Source organism: Aulonocara sp. 'chitande type north' Nkhata Bay, linkage group LG7 (assembly GCF_057382095.1).
Source record: "Aulonocara sp. 'chitande type north' Nkhata Bay isolate Kocher_YH1m ecotype deep benthic linkage group LG7, A_spYH_male_GT1.1, whole genome shotgun sequence".
Classification (NCBI taxonomy): Eukaryota; Metazoa; Chordata; class Actinopteri; order Cichliformes; family Cichlidae; genus Aulonocara; species Aulonocara sp. 'chitande type north' Nkhata Bay.
Genome location: NC_141350.1, coordinates 57,957,155 through 57,979,808, shown reverse-complemented (window position 1 = coordinate 57,979,808; position 22,654 = coordinate 57,957,155). Strand labels below are relative to the sequence as shown.

The 22,654-nt window shown below is 39.3% G+C and overlaps 1 protein-coding gene across 3 annotated transcripts in view; it reads left to right on the top strand.

The window, feature by feature from the left end:
- pam (peptidylglycine alpha-amidating monooxygenase) overlaps positions 1-22,654 on the top strand; it is a 55,364-nt gene that overhangs the window by 6,587 nt on the left and 26,123 nt on the right. Inside the window, exons 2-7 of one of the 3 annotated variants that reach the window (XM_086301590.1) lie at positions 5,523-5,703; positions 5,926-6,004; positions 13,923-13,980; positions 14,447-14,534; positions 17,145-17,236; positions 17,450-17,533. In XM_086301590.1, the coding sequence (XP_086157716.1) occupies positions 5,609-5,703; positions 5,926-6,004; positions 13,923-13,980; positions 14,447-14,534; positions 17,145-17,236; positions 17,450-17,533 (496 nt within the window). In that variant the 5' untranslated portion in view covers positions 5,523-5,608. Of the gene's footprint in view, positions 1-5,522; positions 5,704-5,883; positions 6,005-13,922; positions 13,981-14,446; positions 14,535-17,144; positions 17,237-17,449; positions 17,534-22,654 lie in introns of all 3 variants that reach the window. The other 2 variants (XM_086301588.1, XM_086301589.1) reach the window with 2 other exon arrangements.

Genomic DNA, 22,654 nt, shown 5'->3' with positions numbered 1-22,654 from the left:
AAATTATTGCGCTAGCTTACGCGGTTCCGGTTCTACGGGGATTTAAAGGGTTAACAATAACAATGTATTGAAAAATGACTTTAAAAAATAATATAAAATAGTGTGCAAATACTGATAACAGTGCAAATGTTTGCAATATAAAAAATAAATGAAAAATGTAAACATCTATGTTTAGTGAACTTTGCAGTGTTGCTCTGTGGTGCAGCTATGACACCGTAGCAAAGTTTACACACTATGTCTACTTGATCTACATCTGACTCCGCGAACCCATAATGTTTCCACACCACTGAAGTTTTTTTTTTTTTTACCTCTCTTTTCAACCAACGGCAGTCACTCTCCTCTCCAAATAACTTCTGCTTAGCTTTCCGAGCTTCCCTTGGGTCCTCTTAATTGTTGTGATGCGTGTTCGAAATGCAGAGAGGTGCGCTCGATTTGCCACACGGAGCAGCGCGAGAGTAAAGCATGAGGGAGGGGCTAATAATCGGCTCAGTCATTTTTAATGATCGTTGAAAGCCCAGATCGTAATCGTGATTAAAATTCGATTAATTGAGCAGCCCTAATATAACCCTTTTAAAAATATGCCTCAGATCACATTTGGTTCCAGGATTTCAGTAACCAACATATAAACATCATCTGTGCAAAGATTTATGTTTCTAAAGTGAAACAGTGAAAAATTACAGCCCTGTCTATACATGAATATCCAGACGTTGTACAAAAATGTCCAATTTTGGCACACAATTGGACACCGTGCCAGTTGAATTTTTTAGGTATTGAAGAGCAGAAATTAATAAATTTTATTAACAGGCCTAAAAATGCTTTTTTTAAAATATATTTTTGAAGAATTAACCACACATTTACATGGTAATGGCCCTTTTCTGCAGTGTGCATGAAGCGTTTAATTGGTCTCTGGCCCTTTAAACTCAGAGGGGCTGTAACTTTGGTTTCTTTTGGTCAATTTGCATGATTGACACCTCTTTTTAATCGTTTTAGCCAATAGAATCAAAGTAACGATGCCACGTTCACGTCACTTCAACCAATCAGACGTTGTCTGTGAAGGTTCTCAGTCATCCAGGTCATCGTAGTCAAAGGAGCTTGCAAAGCTCCTTTTCTTTGCTCCTTTTCTTTGCAAGCTCCTTTGACCAATCAGACGTTACAATGCCAAAATCCACGTGGGCCCAAATTTGCTGCATGTGGTGTCTGTCCAGTCACGTGTCTGTAGGTGGGTCTAAAATGGAGATTGTTGACGGAAAACGGCTCTGATACAGCTAGGTAGGCGTGGTAACTTCTGATAATCACGTGGCTACCGTCTACCGGCGACAATAACGGAGGAAATTGGGACCGTAAGCCAATCTCTGTCTTAGCGCATTTGTGTCGCTATGTGTTTTTGTGGTCTTCTTTTGCGGCTCATTCAGTGAATTTTGGTCTGATCGTGGTGAAACTTGGTGTGTGGAGTCAGTGATAGCTCTGGAAGCTAACCAGCCTATCTTTAGCCGGTTACATGAAGTCTGGAGAATTTCCGGTTTGATTTTGTTTGTTTGGCGGTCTTCTGCACATTTACGTAACTGCTCTTTTAATCATGGCTTGTTTTCCATGTGTTTGGTGGTTGTAGAAATTGGTTATATGACATTTTAGCTGAGATTCAGAGGTTTCTGTGGATACCACACATGTCTGGACTTATATTTCTCACCCCGTGTTATAACCGATTAAATGTGATCTCCTCCTTTTTGCCCCCGGTACCGGGGGCGTGGGGCTTAAAGCTGTAAACTAATAATAGTTATATAAGAGCAGATGCATGCTGGTGTAATAAGCTGTACGTTGTACATCCAATGGATGTTGAAAAGGCTCTGGAGGTCCCTGTATTAAGCACGTAAACCTGTGACACAAAAATCACCAAACTCGGACCACCACAGACTGTTTTCCATCGTGGTGATGAATAAAATGCTGTGCTGGCATGTAAAAGGGCATTTATTCCCTTCAAGGACCTGAAGCTCCATAAAGCACCCCTCCATTAGCCAAACCCATCTGTTCTCCAATTGGATTGTTAAATTTGTGATTGATATGACATTGGCCAATCAGATGAAATGAAGAAAAATAGGGTCAAAATTCGTACTTGTAACTTGAAACTTGAGTGCAGAGTTTCACACGTATTTTTTGGCTAACTCCACACACAAATTCTTTTTACACATACAAATCTTTTTTATGCACACACAAATTCTTTTTACACATACACATCTTTATTAAGCACACACAAATTCTTTTTACAAATACACATCTTTATTACGCACGCACAAATTCTTTTTACACATACAAATCTTTTTTACATGCACACAAATTCTTTTTACACATACAAAACTTTTTTACACACACACAAATTATTTTTACACATACAAATCCTGATTTACAAGTACAAAATATTTATGACCACAATTTGAGCCCATAGTTTTAAGTCTGCACTTCTGACTTGATGAGAGTGGGTCTTGTGCTATGTCAATGTCTAAAATCTGTCATTTTATTTGGACACATGGCATGCCCATCAACTCTTTTGGGTTAAATATTCAAAGAGGTCTTGAAAATGGAACAATATAGCAATTTGGTTACAGTTGCAGGATTCATTTTAGCAGTCAAAATGCCAATCGCCTGATCCCTGCTTGTCTGTGGCAGTCAAGGCATTAGGGATAGGGTTTGGACTCAGGGGTTAGGGCTTTATATTGGACTATTGATCACACCATATCGACATAACTTTGCCCTGCTAGTCTGCTCACCTGAAATGAACTACTTTTTCATTGCTGTTAATTGTTTTGCTGCATTTGTTGTATGTATGAATAATACTAATAAATTAGTACTTGTGTTGGACCAATGAGACTATGAGTTAAGCAAGACATTTTGAGGAAGTCAGTGCATTTCAGACTGATTAAAATACCACAATGACACAGAACATACGGGGGCGTGGGGGAGCATTTTAGTTTATCACTTTTGTGGTGATGATTGCATTATTTAGCTTGGAACTTTTGTTAGAGCTCATCAAACAACGTGAGGCAGCACACCCTCATGTTACAAAATCAACCATTATGTCCACAAGACCGTTAGATGTCATATGTGACTTAGAGTGGGTTTAAAAAATCGATTTCCCCGATTCAAATTGATTTTAGTTCTTAAATAATGCAATATCGATTCAATAAATCCTGAATTGATTAAATGAACAAAAAAAAAAGTATATATATATATATATATATATACACACACACATATAAAAAACAAAAAAAACACCCAGCACGCCCCTGCGGGCGGTTTATCCTTCAAGCTCGGGTCCTCTACCAGAGGCCTGGGAGCTTGAGGGTCCTGCGCAGTATCTTAGCTGTTCCCAGGACTGCGGTCTTCTGGACAGAGATCTCCGATGTTATTCCCGGGATCTGCTGGAGCCACTCGCCTAGCTTGGGAGTCACCGCACCTAGTGCTCCGATTACCACGGGGACCACCATTACCTTCACCCTCCACATCCTCTCGAGCTCTTCTCTGAGCCCTTGGTATTTCTCCAGCTTCTCGTGTTCCTTCTTCCTGATATTGCTGTCATTCGGAACCGCTACATCGATCACTACGGCCGTCTTCTTCTGTTTGTCTACCACCACTATGTCCGGTTGGTTAGCCACCACCATTTTGTCCGTCTGTATCTGGAAGTCCCACAGGATCTTAGCTCGGTCATTCTCCACCACCCTTGGGGGCATCTCCCATTTTGACCTCGGGACTTCCAGGTTGTACTCGGCACAGATGTTCCTGTACACTATGCCGGCCACTTGGTTATGGCGTTCCATGTATGCCTTGCCTGCTAGCATCTTGCACCCTGCTGTTATGTGCTGGATTGTCTCTGGGGCATCTTTACACAGCCTGCACCTGGGGTCTTGCCTGGTGTGATAGACCCCAGCCTCTATGGATCTTGTGCTCAGAGCTTGTTCTTGTGCTGCCATGATTAGTGCCTCTGTGCTGTCTTTCAGTCCAGCTTTGTCCAGCCACTGGTAGGATTTCTGGATATCAGCCACCTCCTCTATCTGCCGGTGGTACATACCGTGCAGGGGCCTGTCCTTCCATGATGGTTCCTCGTCTCCCTCCTCTTTCTTGGGTTTCTGCTGCCTGAGGTATTCACTGAGCACTCGGTCAGTTGGGGCCATCTTCCCAATGTATTCTTGGATGTTCCTTGTCTCATCCTGGACTGTGGTGCTGACACTCACCAGTCCCCGGCCCCCTTCCTTCCGCTTAGCGTACAGCCTCAGGGTGCTGGACTTGGGGAACCCGAGAAGAAACAATAGACGTTCGTCTTTTTATATATATATATATATATATATATATATATATATATATACACACACACACACACACACGTACACCTGGGAAACGAAAGCTGCTCACTCACAGCAGCGCCATTGATGGTAATGGGGACATTTGCTTCTCTACACCTTCAGAAGTCCACTATCATCTCTTTTGTCTCTGTGACGTTAAGGATGAGATGATTCTTTTCGCACCTTGTAAGCTGCCTCATCACCTTTGGTGATAAGACCCATCACTGTTGTGTTGTCCACAAAACCTGAAACAATGAAATTGGAGTTGCTAGTGGCCGTGCAGTTGTGGTGTAGCGTGAGTACAGGAGAGGGCCCAGTACACACCCCTGTGGAGCACCAGTTTTCATTATGACTGGGGATAAGGTGATGCTGCCCAGTCTGACCACCTGGTGTCTGTCAGACAGGAAGTTAAGGATCCAGCTGCAGAGAGAGCTGCTCAATCCTAGATCCTGCAGTTTCCTGTCCACCCTTTAGGGAACAATGGTATCCTTACTGGATAATAATTAACACACTCTATGAATGGAAAGAGTTGTAGATGTTGTAGTTGTAGATGAATCTGAAACCAATTTGGGCCAGCTGAAAAATTCTGTGATAATTCCATTATGATTTAAATTCTAAGACTAGTATAGAAAGTGAATTCCCATCAATTTCCATCTCTACATCTATTCAAAAACAACCTTGACCTTTTCAGTAACGTGAAATTTTGTGATTTCTGTAATATCATGATATTTTATCTCGCATTAAACTTTACTCCCCTAAGCTTTAATATTATATCAAACTCACCAGGTAGATGTGTCAATTAAACAGTGTTTACTGTCTAATGGACACATTTTGTTAACAAAATAATTATATATTGCTGCCTTATTGGGGCAGGGATAGCTCAGTAGGTAAAGTGGTCGCCCCATGATCGGAAGGTCGGCGGTTCGAATCCACTTAACGGCTACCCTGAGGTACCCCTGAGCAAGGTACCGTCCCTACACACTGCTCCCCGGGTGCCTGCTTAGTGGGCTGCCCACTGCTTCACTGAGTGAATGGGTCAAATGCAGAGAAAAACAAGTAATTTCCCCATGGGGATCAATAAAGTATCCATTATTATTATTATTATTATTATTATTATTATTATTATTATTGGGTTCTATATCTGTCACTTTTGCATTTAGCATGTTTTTGTTTTTTGTTTTTGTTCTCCAGGTTTCTGCTCCAGGATTTTTGTTTGACAGTGACAGCATCTATTTTTACATTTTCAGCATAGAGACATTACACTGATAATCACTGGAATGATGGGAGTTCCTGCATCCTGTGTGGTGGTGCTAACATTCATTCTTTACAGCCACAGTTTGAAAATACAAAGTACTCTGCATGTGTCTAAAAGGTAAAAATATACACATATTGTTTTATTTTTTGTCTAGCTACAGCCTTACTAGGCTGTTAAAGCAACTTTAATTATAAAAACACAAAAATGTATGGATATGGTATGCTGGTTCTTGTTTTGATGTGTTTTTGGTGTAATTGAACATGTTATTAATAATTGATTTTGTCTGTATTACTGAAGTTCTCAGGAAAATGTTCTGAATCCCAGTAAATGTGTGTCCAGGACTAATCAGCAGCAGATAATAGCAAATCCATACAACTTCTCTGTGGATCTTCGCATGCCTGATGTTATCCCAACTGGGGTAAGTGTGTTTCCACTCAATGTTGGTGTGTGTCTATCAGTAGGGATGTGCAATATGACCAAAATCACATATCCCGATATAAAACATCTATCGTCCCGATAACGATATAAATCACAAAAATATAAAATTTTCTGTATATTCTGTGAATCTCGGGCAGCTCGACTTGCGTGAAGTGTTTCCAGCTGGGCGTCTTGTACCTGGAGTCTAATGTTTTAACCGATACATGAAACTACACCTTCTCAAACATAAGTTGTAATGGCCGCCGTTTTCTTTGTGAGTATTTATTACACGGCGTGCTGCAGGGAAAAGCCTGTTCTAACATTTGACTCTAAGGTTTATTTTTTAGCACCTGGCGGCTCTTTTTTGCGTCTCATCTGTAAACACTCTTCATACTCTTTCACGTGATTCAGTTTATTTTGAAAAGTCTCAACAGGATCTTGAGCTTTATTGTGAAAGGTTTATGTGGAAAATAAACAAGCGGACATGCGGTGGTTTTACGGTCGTTGTTGCTAACTTGTTGTGCTTGTCCGTCCATAGTGTGGTTATATTAAATATAAGAGAAAGAAAGAACTTTAAGAAATTAATATAGCCACTACAGTGACCATCAAAACGATGAAAAAATATTGCCGTGAACAGTTTATTTTGCGACACCATGAAGCAAACGATAGCGTAAAATGAAACGATAGATGTTTTTATATCGTCATCCAATATATATCGTTATATCGAACAGCCCTATCTATCAGTTGTTTGTTTCAGAAGTTTATGCGCACTTATCAAGGGTATGAATGCCATGGTAATTTGGGGCTTATAATTAGTTGTTTGACCTGTTCTTTTAAATAAAGTAGAATGATTGTATAGCTTATATAGTTAATGACTTTAAAATAAAAGAATTTAGTGCACAAGTTTAATTTTTAAAACATGATTTTTCTTTGTCCACACATTTAATACATGCAGGCTCAAATATATTTATATATACGCCCAGTAATATTCAGTGTCCTTAAACAAGTTGTAGGTTAACCAAATGCTTTTGGTAGCCATTAACAAGTTTCTGGCACAACTCTGGATGGATCACCTTTCTGCTTTTGTGACCTTTGCCAGCACCATCTTACCCTTCCGACCATACACAAACATCACACGGGGAAGACAGGTCAGAGAGGTATAACAATGGAAAATGCACAACATGAGGAAAGATGAGGATGAAAAAGAACTCCCCCCAGACTGAGCTCCAACAGGGAGATCAGTTTGAGAACAGAAAAAAAACGTCTCAGCACTAGGGCTGCCACAAACAATTATTTCGATAGTCGACTAGTCACCAATTATTTTTGCGATTAGTCAGCTTGAAGTGTTTAAGGTATGTGCTAACTAAAAATAAAGACAAGATGATAGTTTATTAAATTTTAATGAAATTTGCGGGTTGTTTCAGTGAAGTTCAATAAACTCAGCCGTCTGCTCCTTGCTACACAGTAAAAAACAGAGTGTCAATTTTACACTTACAGAGTTGATTTTAACTCTGCTTCAGATAACATTTGGTCCCACTCAAAATTAGAGTAAAATTTACTCTATGGCCAGTGTTAACTTTTTAGTGTTAATTCTACTCAGTTTAGTGTCAAAATTAACAACAAAATGTGTAAAAATATTTAACACTGAGGGTTATTCACACTGTTTAGAGTAATATGATTTCACTTTATAGTTATTTTTAGTCCAAGTTCACTCTAGTGTGTAATAATATTTCATTTTCATTATTTTTTCATATTTATCATATGATGCTATATTTCTAAATGGCTGTGATCTATCCTATATTATGAAAATAACTACAAACATACAGGTTACAGTAACAGCATTTATTAGCATAACAAACTCTTACAAATGACAGTAGCTATGATGCTCACCAGAGAAAGCAATATGGGACCACAAAGAGGGCGTTGTCATTCACTCCATACGACAATTGTATGTCAAAAGGCCTGGGATAATGCAGGCTGTCAACATGAAAGACAACTAAATCTTGCTTTGTCCTGGTCAACTCATAAGCGTGGAAATGTTCATGAAAGGCTACTGTACATAATGGCAAAGTGAGAAGTACCAGTTTCTCATGTATTATCAGAACTGACTCAATCTGGTAAAACACAGGCATTTCAGACACTACTTTGCCACAAATAACCAAATGCGGGCGGTAAACAATACCATTCTGTTTAGCCCAGTTCACTTTCATAACTTGAACTCTATTGGGCAGTTAAGATAAGATAAGATAAGATAAGATAGAACTTTATTAAAAAAACAACAACAAAAAGACAACAAGAACAACAAAAAAAACCCAACAAACCCAAAAGGTAAGGTTACCCAAAAACTTTTTCACGGAACTCAAAATGGGTTAACAATTTAAAGCTGTTCTGCAACAATGGAGGTTGATCAAGCCTTGAAAGGCTTCGCCCCAAGTCCAGCACCCTGAGACTGCACACTAAGTGGAAAGGAGGCCAAGGACTAGTGAGTGTCAGAGCCATTATCACTATCCAGGGTGAAAAAACAAAATGCATGAGTACATCTGGAAGATGGCTGCAACTCATCGTGTGCTTAGTAAATGCCCCGGGCAACAGAAACCTGAGGAAGAACAGAAACTGCCCTGCACAGCATGCACTACCAATAGACAGGAAAGGTGGCTGATATAGAAAATTCTTACCAATGGTTGGAGAAGGTTGGACTGAAAGATGGCTCAGACGCATGACTCATGGCAGCAATGGGAACAAGCTCTAAGCACAAGATCTATAGAGACAGGATCCCCAGATGCAGGGTCAAAGATGACCCTGAAACAATCTGGCATATAAATATAGGGTGCAAGATTGTTTCAGACAGGGCATACAGGAACATCTGTGCTGAGTATGGCTGTGTAAAGGTGGTGAGAATGACAAAAGTAAGATCTTGTGAGACCAGATGCAGATGGAGAAACTAGTAGTTGACTAACCAACCAGACATAGCAGTGGTGGATAAGCAGAGGAAAAAGGCCGTAGTGATAGATACAAAGTGATAGCAACTAGGGCTGGGCCATCTTATACTGTTCACAGTAATACCAGTATAATGTTAGGCAACGATAAGAAAATGAAGTATCGCAATGGAATATGGATAAAACGTGCATGCACAGTGCCTTTCTTTCCATACGCACATGGCCGAAAAAGCATAGCGGCAGCGGAGAATGAGAAGGGAGAAAGCGCATCGTTGAGTGAAACGGATGAGCCAGAATGGCTTTGTAAAAATGGTGCCACTTCAGTGGTGTAGAACTGGTTTGGTGTTTGTCCGTCAGATACCCACCAAAGCACTTTCTTTTTTTTTTTTTTTTTTTTGGTAGAACATGCAAGCGGGCCGTCGTTATTGCCGTATTTGTTGGACTAAGGCATTCGTAAATCTGGGAGTAATCTGGGTCCTAAACAGTGTTGCCAATTTAGCGACTTTGTCGCTATATTTAGCGAGTTTTCAGACCCCTTAGCGACTTTTTTTCTAAAAAAAAGACGTGAAAGCGCGTATCGCTTTTACTTTCAACAAGCAGCGGGTGCTGCAACGCAGTCAGTTCTTCTTTTACTCTTTTACTCTTATGCTGTTTTGTGGATCACAAGGTTTAAAACTACTTATAAACACACACACACACAAAGTAACTCCACCAGAGTGCCTATTTCAGGTCACTTTTGCCGGTCCAAGCCCGGGTAAAGGAGCAGGGTTGGAATTGTGACATTAAAAAAAAAAAAAATTGCTAAAAGAAATTTAATTTGTAGTTCTAAATAAACTCTAAATGCATTTAGAACGTTTTTTACTCACTTTGTGTCTCTTCCACGATGTTATTTCTCTCTCCAACAACATAGGTTACAATTAGATTAGCATGACCAATTATGCAAATTAGGTGATGACGTCATTTAGCGACTTCTAGCGACTTTTAGGACAACCAATAGCGATTTTCCTTACTGAGGAGTTGGCAACACTGGTCCTAAACTCCATCCCTTTCAAGTCCCAAAGTCAAACAAACACTGCAGCATCACTGAGAGTTAAAAACTGTCTAAATTCTTTCATCTTTAATAAAACGATCAGCATTGCTGCTTTGCCAGGTGTAACTATGAAGTTTAACATCCAGGCATCCATGAAAACAGAATTTATTACATTTAACGGAGTTAGAAGTTAGCGGAAGTTAGCTCGCTACCTAAGCATGATATAGCATGTTCTGACTGAGAGATTTCTGAAAAAATTCAAATGTACAGCTCTGCTATCACTTCCAACATAAATGAAGACAGAAAACTAAACAGCAGTGACGTTTGTAAGGTTACTGAAGTTGGGCTAGGTGGTATATAATGATGTGCTGCGTGATCGCTAGCGACACAGCTATGTTAGCATAACATAAACAGTGAAGCTAGAGGATGAACGCTAACGCTTTTCCACTCGATAAAAGTTAACGTGAAGGTTCCTGATGGTTAGAGACAAATGCAATCGCATGGCAGGATGCTGTAAACGGACCAAACTTCAGTTAGGAGAACAACTGAGATAATCCATCCACAATATGGATTATATTGTGGATTATATTGTGGTATATAGTCATTAATATACTGCAACAACATGGGAATAGAGCAGCTGTGATAGAATACAGCATTAATGAATCAAAGGTACAGAAGTGGAGGAAACAAGAAGAATGAGTTGAATGAAGTTTGATTTATCTGACTGCTTTGTTTCACTTAATGTGTCTTATAATCCCGTGCACCTTATAGTCCGAAAAATACATATTTGATTTTTTTATTTGGCACACTGCAGTTTAATGTTGCAAAGCACCTCTTTTTAACTTCAGTGGATATTATACATGGTTATGCTCAGGATATCTCAGCCCATTTCTACTGGAAATGCCTTTTGGTTAAACTTTCAGCAAGGAATTTGCATTTGCACTGTTACATTTCTATATAGCTTTAATGCATCTAAAAAACGGCTGCTTGTTTAAGTGAAAATAAACGGATGGCATTTTTTTTTGTTGTGGAGTTGTATTTTGTCTCACATCAATTATATCGTCAGTTATATCGTTATCGCAAATTTTCAAAAATATATCGTGATAAATATTTTTGGCCATATCGCCCTGCTCTAATAGCAACTAGGGCTGGGAGATATGACCCAAAATTCATATCTCGATATTTTTTACCTGGACGGCGATATAAGATATATATCTCGATTTTTTTTTTTTTTTTTTTAAGCCATAAAGTAAGAACAAAAAGAGAGTTCTTAGTAGAGATGGACCGATCCGATATTACGTATCGGTATCGGTCCGATACTGACCTAAATTACTGGATCGGATATCGGAGAAAAATAAAAAATGTAATCCGATCCATTAAATATCACGAAAGCACCTCACAAAACTTGCAACACGCCGTAACTCACCTCAGAACGTTAGCACGTCGGAGCAGTATGCATCACGTGATAGAGCGGCTGTGGCATGCGGGACCTGTCGGTGGTCTGGATAGCATGTGGAGCTTCGCTAGCAACCCGGCATTTCATCTCCGACAAAGTTATCCCCGAGAGAAGTAAAGCAAGTGTGTAAGTCCATCTCTGAATGTTTGTAAAGCATTCCTGCGTTAAGCTTAACAAACGACTGCCTCTTCTTGCTGCTACTTCAATCATGAAACTGCTTAACGATCAGCTGATCGGCTTTTCTGTCGGGAGTACGTCTCTCTTGTTTGCTTTTGGCCCACTTTGCACCAGAAAGAGGAAACCAGCGGCTGAACAACAGCAGCACGTTTAAGATCTATAAGCTGTTGTTAGAATTTATTTAATATTACTTTCTACTCGAGGATCTTTTTCTACATAGCTGACGGCTGGTAACTGTGCAGGGGCGGATCTAGCAAAGTTTAGCCAGGGGGGCAGATAGGGCATTAACAGGGAAAAGGGGGCACAAAGACATACTTTTCTTTCTTATTCTCATTTAAAATGTCTAGCTTTTAATAAATAATTATCTGACAGCCAAAGTTTTAATTTGATGCAAAATGAATAGAAGTCCATTACTGTATATAGTAACTATTAAGTCTAATATATATATATATATATATACCCTAGTAAGCTATAGTACTTTTTCCTTTGTGAAGGTACCATCTGTGCAGTCTGCAATTTTGTTGAAGAAAGATGTTGAATCTATTTAATATTTCTTGAAAAATAATTGATTTCTGTGCATTTTTTTTTCCACACTGCATCAAATTAAGGTTGATTACGTCGATTAAGCATCATGAGGTGGAGCGTGAGGGGTGGTTCCCTATTTTTTATTTATTTATTTTTGTTGTTGCTGGGAGTTGGAACCCTATTAGTTAGGTTGCTTAATATATATGCTAAGTACTCTTTAAAATACCAGAATAGGGAGGATGGTGTAGGTTTAAGTTTATTAGATTGATCAGTATTGCTGAACTATGAAATATTTTTTTGGATACAGGTATAACAGAATAGCTTTAGTGTAGTTGTTGTTTTAAACTTGAGTATGAACTTATACAAAATGCAGCAAGATATTTAAAAAACAGTTTTGTTGATTAAAAAACACTATATCGGATTCATATCGGTATCGGCAGATATCCAAATTTATGATATCGGTATCGGTATCGGACATAAAAAAGTGGTATCGTGCCATCTCTAGTTCTTAGTCAAAGCTGTGTCCCAGATGTCACACAGGCACTTTTATTAACATAGAGCATAGATGTACATAAGATTTACTCAAAAATAAATTATGAGCATTTATTAAATAATCATGCTCCATAAATAAAAGAAAACAATGTTGTTTTTGTGCATAACAAAAAGCTCACAATTGTGCAGTCAAAATGTAAACTAAAAGACGCTGAGCATAGTAACAAAGACAGATTTCACAGCTGCTCTGTTCCCAACTTCTACTGTGTGACTGACAGCATTGAGTTTGAAATCCTCTTCGTAACCACGTCTCTTAACAGGTGCCATTTATAGTCCTTATACACAGTAGGGTAATATTACGTTGAAGCACAGTACGTATCACTCCGCGAAGGCTCCTCGGTAGCCGTAATGCTCTGACAATCCATCAAGCGGTGCAGCACCGTAGCTTACCAAAGTCGTACTAAAACATTTTTGACAGATTGCTGAGCGCTGTGTACCACATAAAATCGGTTCGCGGCCATCAAGCACAAACAGAATTCATACATAAGGCGCGCTGTCAACTTTTGAGAAAATGCAAGGATTTTAGGCTGTGCAGCGCCTCTGGGCTGCATGGCGTTAGTGTGGTTAGCTCGTTAGCGTGGTTAGCTAGCTAACACGTTGACGGCGTCCAGCCCCACGCACGGGGCGATGTGCAGTAACCCTGACATGGCAAATCTCCGTTAACATCTTGTTGCTTCCTGCAGGTGAAGCGATGGGGGAGGAGGGGGAGCTGTGTTCAGTGAAGGAGGGGCGAGGCCGAGTAACGTTGCGTAAAGACAAAAGTGGACGAAAGAGAGGCAAACTTGCGGCTCCACAAGTATAATTATAACGTAACATAGACTATATCGATATAAAGGATATTGTCACACCTTATATCTCGTATAAAAATATATCGATATTTTTTAAAAACTCGATATATCGCCCAGCCCTAATAGCAACATCAAGAAGAAGTAACACAAGAAGTTCGAGAGATGTGGAGTGTTAAAACAACATTGGTCCCCATGAGCACAGTGACCTCTGTGGGGCAGTGACCCCCCAAACTAGGTGAGTGGCTTCAGCAGACCCCAGAGTGCAGTCCTAGATACTAGTCAGGGTCCTGTCTAGTAGAGGCTCTAAGACTGCGCTTTCCTGGACGGAAATCTTGGATATCCCTCCTGGGATCTGCTGAAGCCAAGGGGTATTAACTAGTGTGTGTGTACGTGTTTGTTTATTTGTTTTCTCCATTTAGGACTCATTGATGTCATTGTTTTCCTTAATATTTCAGTCGGACACTTACCTTTGCATGGCATTTCCAGTTCCAACTAGGCAAGATGCATATATTGGTGAGTTTTATCTTTTATTAATTTATTATATATTATAAAACCTACAGTGATTGGCAATTACAGAAAAAAATGTTTCTAGCTGACCTATAAGCTGGATACAAAGTAATAATGACAAGTTCAATTTATATCAACAGTTGAAATGGAAATTTTAAAGGCATCATTGCTATCACATGGTGTCACCATGATTACCTTTTGTATATCTCCTGTGTAAATTTCTTTTCACAATATAATATTTTATTAATTTCACTAAAAAAATTTGATAAAATTTCATATTTTGAAACATTTTTCAGGGAACTAAGTCATTGCTAGCTTTAAATTAATTAGAGGGTGGTGATGATCTTTCTCCAATTGACCAGTCTGATGTATTTTCAAAGAATCAGGCTGTTAGTCGATAAGGCGATTTGTTATGTGTGAACTTCACTGTCAATTTGAAGTTGAAATTTTTAACCAGTGTTTTTCTCTTCAGTGGACTTCATACCTCTTGCCAGTATGGATACAGTCCATCACATGCTGCTGTTTGGCTGTCAGACCCCTGTGTCCACCAACAGCTTTTGGTAATGCCCAACTTTAAATTAATTTTGTTAGTGTTTTTGTTGTTAGGAAAAAAGCCAGGACCCAGGAACAAAAAAAGGACCTTGCGTAAGAAGTGCAAGTTAAGCCTCTTTTTTATTATTACCTACTCGAATAGATTTGCCACAGTTCTCCATGCTTTTCAGGGGTTTCTATTAGGTCATAGTACCAGGTACTGAAATACTATCTGCTCAGCTGGGTTTTTAAAGTGATCAGAGCAGGTACTAAAATGTGACGTCGTCAGACTGCATGCCACCAATTGGCTGGTCAGTGTCGCCACTTAATGAGTCACGAGAGCATCTTATTCATGAAAAATCAAAACCACCATTTTTGAAACCCAGCAACAGTTGTAATGGAAAAAACTGTAATCTTAGACTATATTCTTATTTAAATACTTAACCATTATTAAAATAATGGCTAGCTGTGAACATCAGCACAGATCAAATCTAGTTTTGTTTAGTGCACCAATAATAGCTTTTTATTTTAGTTACCCACAACCACTGACTGTGGAAATGTAAATGCAGCATAAAAAAATGACTTAAGCAAGCATCATCTTCAAATGTAATATGAATCCCAAACTTGCACCTAGCTCTCACAGGCCTGCCATTTCTCTGCCCATTGGCACGAGAGTAGTACCCCTTCTAGCTGTATATGCACCACCAGCAAGGGAGTGGTCTCTGTGTCCCCCTTTGGGCACCTAGAGGCACCCGACCCTCAGAATGAGGAAGCCTCAGTCCCTAAAGGGGCTCCACTGGCAGGGATACGCTATTTTACCTGATATGTTTCCACCTAAGAGGCCCCACTTAAGCTCTATTCAGGTTGTCAGTCCAAGAGGTCTCTCAAGCACAAAAACTTTCTCTCTCTGCACACAAAAGTATTTTTTTTACTGTCTCAGGTATAACTCCCAGTTAGCATGTTAGATGTTCAAGGTACCATGTCAGTTGTTTTCATTATTGTATTTCATTGCTGTTCACCAAGAAGGTGACTCCAACAATGTTCAAATGTTACAATCAATAAAAAATGAGTATTCTTCTTAAATAATTGTAAATTCTCAGCCTGCAGGCCAAATGAGCCAGGTTAGGCAGGTGATACCTTTCCCTGCAGACACAGTGACAATGCCTCACCTACAGTGTTGCATGTCAGCTGGTAGCTCAGCCCCTCCTCAGTAGCACGCTTGTGCCCCTTTCTGTGAGTGATGACAACTGTTGCTGGTTCAGGCTTCCCCGTTTCCACAGAATTGTAAACATTACTGTGAGAAACCCTTTAGCAGTGATTAGGTTTTTCAGCATTAATGTGAGATTTCTAATTTTTGAGATGTTGTACAAATGGAAGAAAGCTCTCTTACATATTTGTCTCATATGCACACTTTTTTTAAAAAAATTTATACCCTAGGTGCATCTATTAAGAACCTGTGTGCACAGGATTTTTAACATAAATTATGTTTTTAGTGTTAAACTGTAATTATTCTTGTTATCCATGAATTTTTAAATGTTACTATTTCCAAAAATAGCAAGGAAAAAGTAGTAAAGCATATGATGCCAAATTATAGTTATTCTCAGAGAAATCCTGTGTGCTGGCTCAAATTTGGGTATAAAAACTAGACTTCACTCTGTGTCAAGACTTTGCCTTAAAAAACTAAGAAATTAATGTTTTTATTTTAAGTAAGTTTTTGACAGATTGATAACATTTTCCTATCTTTATGACAGGTGCTCTAATAAAATGAACTGTAGATCAATTGAGTCCTTGGCTTGAATATTTTTTCAAATAACTAAACTAAACCTTGTTACTAATTCTGACAATGTAGTTTCATCCTGGTAGTTATATACCGTCTATGACTTCAAAGTGAAAATGCTTAGCAGTGGTTTTGACTGCTGTTTTTGCTTAAGGTACATATGAAAAGCAACATGTATTCACAAACTAAAAAACATACAAATTCTATTGGACAATTTTCTATTAGGTTATGTCTTTCTTAATGTCACTGTAAATTTACCTTATAGCTACACTGAATACATAATGTATGCTGACTGCAAGCAGATGCTGCAAGATCCAATGAGAGAGAGGCAAAGCTTAGTTATTTTTGAAGTGTGCAGTAAAGAGATGGTGGATATACTGGACAAAAATTCTTGAATATGTTGCATGAATATGAATTTGATAAGCAGAAGAAAAAGCAGAAGAACACAGAGAAGTTTTGAATGGATGTACTGAAGGAGGATATGTAGAAGGTTGGTGTGGGAGGGGGATGCTAGACATATGCCATGATGAGATGGAGCCTGGTCATTCACTGTGGCGACCCGAAAGGGTGCAGCTGATGCAACATGGTTCTTTTGATTTGATGCTATACAACTGTAATTTGGCCGTAGAATTGCTCAATGACAAATGGTCAACCTGTCCTTGACTTAGTCTTACTATTGAGTTCTTAATGACAAATATTCTCGTATTGTAATATTTGTAATATTATTTGCTTGTGCGTTTGTCTTTCGTTATGTAAATGCCTCTATATGCTTGCTCCACAGCAAATGGCTAAACTGGAGATAGTTGTTTGTTTTGTTCTGTAACTGCCTTTGGGATTCACTGTTTTGTGGTAATTCATTAAGGGACTGTGGCAGTGTGCAAGGCACTTGTGAGGATGAAGCAGCAATTATGTATGCCTGGGCTCGAAATGCACCACCTACCAAATTACCCAAAGGTATGTCTATGACTTTTTCTGTATTGAACTGCTGCAGTGAAAAGGGGTGGAGTTTTATTTTTGACATTTATGTTAAAAGAAGAATCTGTAGGTTTTATGTATAATATTGTTATGTAGTGTATGCTACTCATTTTTTTCCCTCTTCTTCTTTTACTGTTTATATTCATGAGGTCTTATGTCCATTGTTAACCACTATTCTCTGTATTTTATCAGATGTTGGCTTTAAAGTTGGAAGAAGTTCAGGAATGTCCTACTTTGTACTGCAGATTCATTACGGAGATATTAGTGCTTTCAAAGGTGAGTCCTTTTGAAACATAAATATAATGTAATAAAAAAAATATATTATGTGCTCAAATTAAGCAGCTCAAATTAAAGCAGCAGTAATTCAGTAAAAATCTGGAAAGATCCAGAGTTTGAAAAGTAATTTTAAATACTACACTAAGACCATTCACCTCTGAAATAAAATGTTGCAATCTTTTATACCAAGTGCAATAACTTCTTCTAGTGTAGTGTAGTGTATATATCATTTCTGATATTTCTTTTTTTGTTTTTATTGAGCATCAACAATGTAGTACAAAGACATAGATATAGCAAGGCCACAATGCTCCTTTATATATATACTCCACCCCAAGAACATATTGGACACTGATCCAGAAGGAAAAAGAAATTAAAATAAATAAATGAATAAAGTGAATTTAAATGAGGTACAAGGAAGTTCACCATTTTTGAAGATGTGCCCTTAAAGGGGAATAGTTTACACAAAATGAATCCCAATCACACAGAAAAAAAAAAAAAAAGGATTTACGGCAGCTGTCAAGCATCTTTCAGGTGGATATGGTTTTAATTTACTCTAAATGTTTTAGCAATGTATCCCAAACAGCAAAGAATCTCTCCTTCGACCCCTTGAGAGCGTACTTTATCTTTTCCAACTGTATAAATTGTGTCAGGTCACTAAACCACAAAGCCGCTTTGGGTGGCTTTTTTGACTTCCAATGCAAAAGTATCCTTCTGCGTGCAAGCAGTGTAGTGAAAGTGATTATGTTTTTATGGCTCTTCCTTAGTGTTCTATATCCTCTCTCTGTGACACCAAATATGCCCATAACTGCATTGGGTTGAAGCTCAACATTCAATGCCTCGGACAATGTTTTGAAAATTGTTGACCAGTAGGCTTTTAAAGTTGGACATGACCAAAACATATGTGTTAAATCGGCAGAGGGATTTCTACATCTCTCACAGCATCTCTATGTTTGGAAATATTTTGGTTAGTCTTGCCTTGGAGTAATGAATGCGGTGTAGAATCCTGAACTGCATGATGTTTAATTAATTTGGCACAGAAAGTGCTGTTGTTTACTCTTAAAAGGGCGCTCTCCCAGGTCTCCTCCTCCAAAACCATCCCCAGCTCATTCTCCCAGTCTGCTTTGATCTTTGGCATTGTTATATTCTGAAAGGAGGCTATACAATTACTAATTCTTGAGATTAGGCCTTTAGGCTTAAATGTCAGTTTCAACAGATCATCTAGAGCAGTAAGTGGAGTTATATTTGGAAAGTCAGGGTTGTGATGCTGAAGGAAGTGACGAACTTGGAAGTATCTAAATAAGCTGGGCCGAGGGAGGTCAAATTTGTGTGATAAATCCTGAAAACTTGCCAAGACACCGTCTATATTAGATTAGATTAGATTAAACTTTATTAATCCCTCGGGTGGGTTCCTCCGGGAAATTCAGTTTCCAGTAGCAAAGCACCGACAGAAGTTGCATGTTACAGATACATTAAGGGGAATGAGAGTAAGGATATAAGCATAAATACACCATATATACACATATACACATATATAGATACAGAATATACAATATGGATAAATAGGATTGCTCATTTGAGTGAGTATATTGCACAGTGATTATTGCAGAGTCAAATATAAGAAAAAAGACAAAACAAAAACAAATATTGCAAATATTGCACAGTGTAGAAAAGCACCTACAGCTCAGTTGTTCCCGCCCTCCCTTGTCCCCCTGTTTCTCCTCCCTCTCCCCTCCAGTGAGGAGTTAAACAGTTTGATGGCGTGTGGGACAAAGGAGTTTTTAAGTCTGTTGGTTTTTGACTTTGGGAGAAGCAGCCTGTTGCTGAATAGGCTCCTCTGATTGTTTACGACCGTGTGCAGAGGATGCCCAGCATTGTTCATAATGTCCAGCAGTTTCTTTAGTGTCCTTTTCTCTACCACTGTCACCAGAGTGTCCAGCTTCATGCCGACCACAGAGCCAGCCTTCCTGATCAGTTTCTCTAGCCTGCATGAGTCCTTCTTTGCTGTGCTGCTCCCCCAGCACACCACAGCATAGAAAAGTACTCCAGCAACCACTGACTGGTAAAACATCCTCAGGAGCTTCCTGCAGATGTTAAAAGACCTCAGCCTCCTGAGGAAGTACAGTCGGCTTTGGCCTTTTTTATACAGGTGCTCTGTGTTGCATGACCAGTCCAGTTTGTTGTCCACCCACAGCCCGAGGTACTTGTACTTGTTGACCACCTCCACCTCCTCCCCCTCTATCTGAACTGGCAGTGGACCTGGTCTGGACCTCCCGAAATCCACAACCAGTTCCTTAGTCTTTGAGGTGTTGAGTTGCAGGTGGTTTGTGTGACTCCATGCGACAAAGTTCCTCACCAGACTCCTGTACTCCTCTTCCTGATCATCCCAGATACACCCCATGATGGCCGTGTCGTCTGCAAACTTCTGAATGTGGCATAATTCAGAGTTGTAGCAGAAGTCAGAGGTGTACAGGGTGAAGAGGGGACAGCACAGTTCCCTGTGGTGCTCCTGTGCTGCTGACCACTGTGTCAGACGTGATGTCCTTCAGCCTGACGTACTGTGGTCTGTCGGTGAGGTAGTCGGAGATCCAAGCCACCAGGCAGGGGTCCACCTCCATCCTGTTCAGTTTTTCCTGAAGCATACAGGGCCGGATGGTATTAAAGGCACTGGAGAAGTCAAGAAACAGGATCCTGATCGTGCCTTTTCCCCCCATCCAGGTGTGAGTGGGCTCTGTGTAGGAGGTACAGGATGGCATCCTCCACTCCGACACCCGCCTTGTATGCAAACTGTAGTGGGTCCTGGGCATGTTGTACCTGTGGTCGGAGGAGGTTGAGGAAGAGCCGCTCTAGAGTCTTCATAAGATGTGACGTCAGTGCCACCGGTCGGAAGTCATTCAGCTCATTGGGCCGGTTCTTTTTGGGGACCGGGACGATGCAGGATGTCTTCCATAGGGCGGGCACTCTCCCCAGTCGCAGACTGAGATTGAAGACTCGTTGTAGCGGCTCCCCAAGTTCAGCAGCACATGCCTTTAGCATCCTAGGACACACCTTGTCTGGGCCTGCTGCCTTTCTGGGGCGAAGCTTCCTCAGTTGTCTCCTGACAAGGCTCTAAGAGAGGTGGCGATGCAAGATGCCGCTTCAATTTGGCACCAGTCTTCATCAGGGGTATTGAGCCAGTATATGATTTTTTTTGAACATTTGAGGACCAATAGTAATGGCGGAAATTTGGAAGTCCTAAGCCGCCTAGGTCTTTAGGCCTCTGTAACTGATCCAGACATATTCTTGGTTTTTCCCCATCCCATATAAATGAGATAGAATAGAATAGAATTCAACTTTATTGTCATTGCACATGCACAGGTACAGGGCAACGAAATGCAGTTTGCATCCATCCAAAAGTGCTTTAGTGATATAGATATATTACAATATATATTAACAATAATATAGATATGTAAGTATATTACAGAAATGGGTCTATTATGGTATGTATAATGGTATGTATATGGTAAGAGATCAGAGCTTTATCAATAGATTTAAAAAATGATTTTGGAAGGTAAAGTGGGATACACTGAAAAAGATAAAGAAACTTTGGGAGTATATTCATTTTTATACAATTTACCTTCCCTGCAAACGACAAATGAAGTGGCTTCCATTTCTTTAAGTCTGATTTGACCTTTTCAAATAACGGACAGAAATTTTCTTCATAGAGATTATGCAGATCTCTTGTTATATTTATGCCTAGGTATTTGAAGCCATTTTTGGCTGTTTTGAAAGGTGCAGCACTATTCTGTATTTGAAGAGCCAGATCGTTAACAGGATAACATTCGCTTTTACTGAAGTTCAGTTTGTACCCAGAGAAGGAGCCAAAGCTGCTTAAGGTGTGAATAATATCGGGGACAGATGAAACAGGATCAGATACATACATTAACAGATCATCTGCATAAAGGGACACTCTATGCTCTTTATCCATCCTATGGATACCCGCAATTGATGGCAAGGTTTTGAGTGTAATAGAGAGGGGCTCTATGGCCAGGGCGAATAACAATGGACTTATTGGACAGCCCTGACGGGTACCCCTTGTCAACTTAAAATAACGTGAACATTTACCATTTATGATTATAGAGGCTTTGGGTGATGTATATAAAAGTCATTTCTGATATTTCTAACATTAGTTTTCTGTTGTTTTTCAACCAAACACACAGTTGTAGGTTCTCTACATTTAACCTTTGGTGAATCTCTCAAACCTAAATACAGTATTGTACAAAAGTCTTGAGTCACCAGTCATTTCTTAATATTTTGCTAGGAAATGGGGAGTAGGTGCACCTGTCTGTGCTGCCTGTCTGCTGACGGCCTCCTATAACATGCTTCAGCTTCACTCTACATGGATGCCTTTGCCTTTCTGCACGCCTTCCTATCTGAAGAACTATAAAATTTTCCTACTTGTATAGTTAAATAAATATCTACTATATTACCCAAAATGATTTATCATTAGTGGACAATGACAGTAGGTGCAGGATTTGTTTTAGAACCATTCCTTTAGCAAAAGAAGCAAGGAAACACTTCACTACACATAACACTTCATTACTGGCAAATTGTACATAAATGATCAAAAATAAAAATATTATTTTGCATAAAAATGTTCCCCATGGATTAACATTTCTCCTCAACATGTTTAGGACTGAGCTTAAACATTTCATACTTTCTTTAATTTACAGTAAATGCATCAGATTGTATAAAATTTGTCATGAGAAGACCACATATCTTTTGGGAAAAAAATCAGCTGTTAAGAACTTAGAAAAACAGATTTTAAAAAAGTATTAAAATATATAGTTTATAAAGTTTTTATATCTACAAGAGACAAGGCAAAACTGTTGGTTAAACGGTGCACATTTGCTCAACCAAGTGATTTCTCAGAGATGCTATTCTTAAAGTTTTAGCTGAGCTTCCACTTGCCAGTTTTATTAAACTGGATTTGACACCTTCTCTTCTTTATGAAGGCTTTCCTTGCTAACTTGCTAAAGGAGTTATTACAAACTTTCACGCACTACAGTCCATCTTCTCTATGTCACACAAGTTGTATCTAACTTGGGTACCACCTAAATTTGGTAAAAATTTGTCAACTTTCTT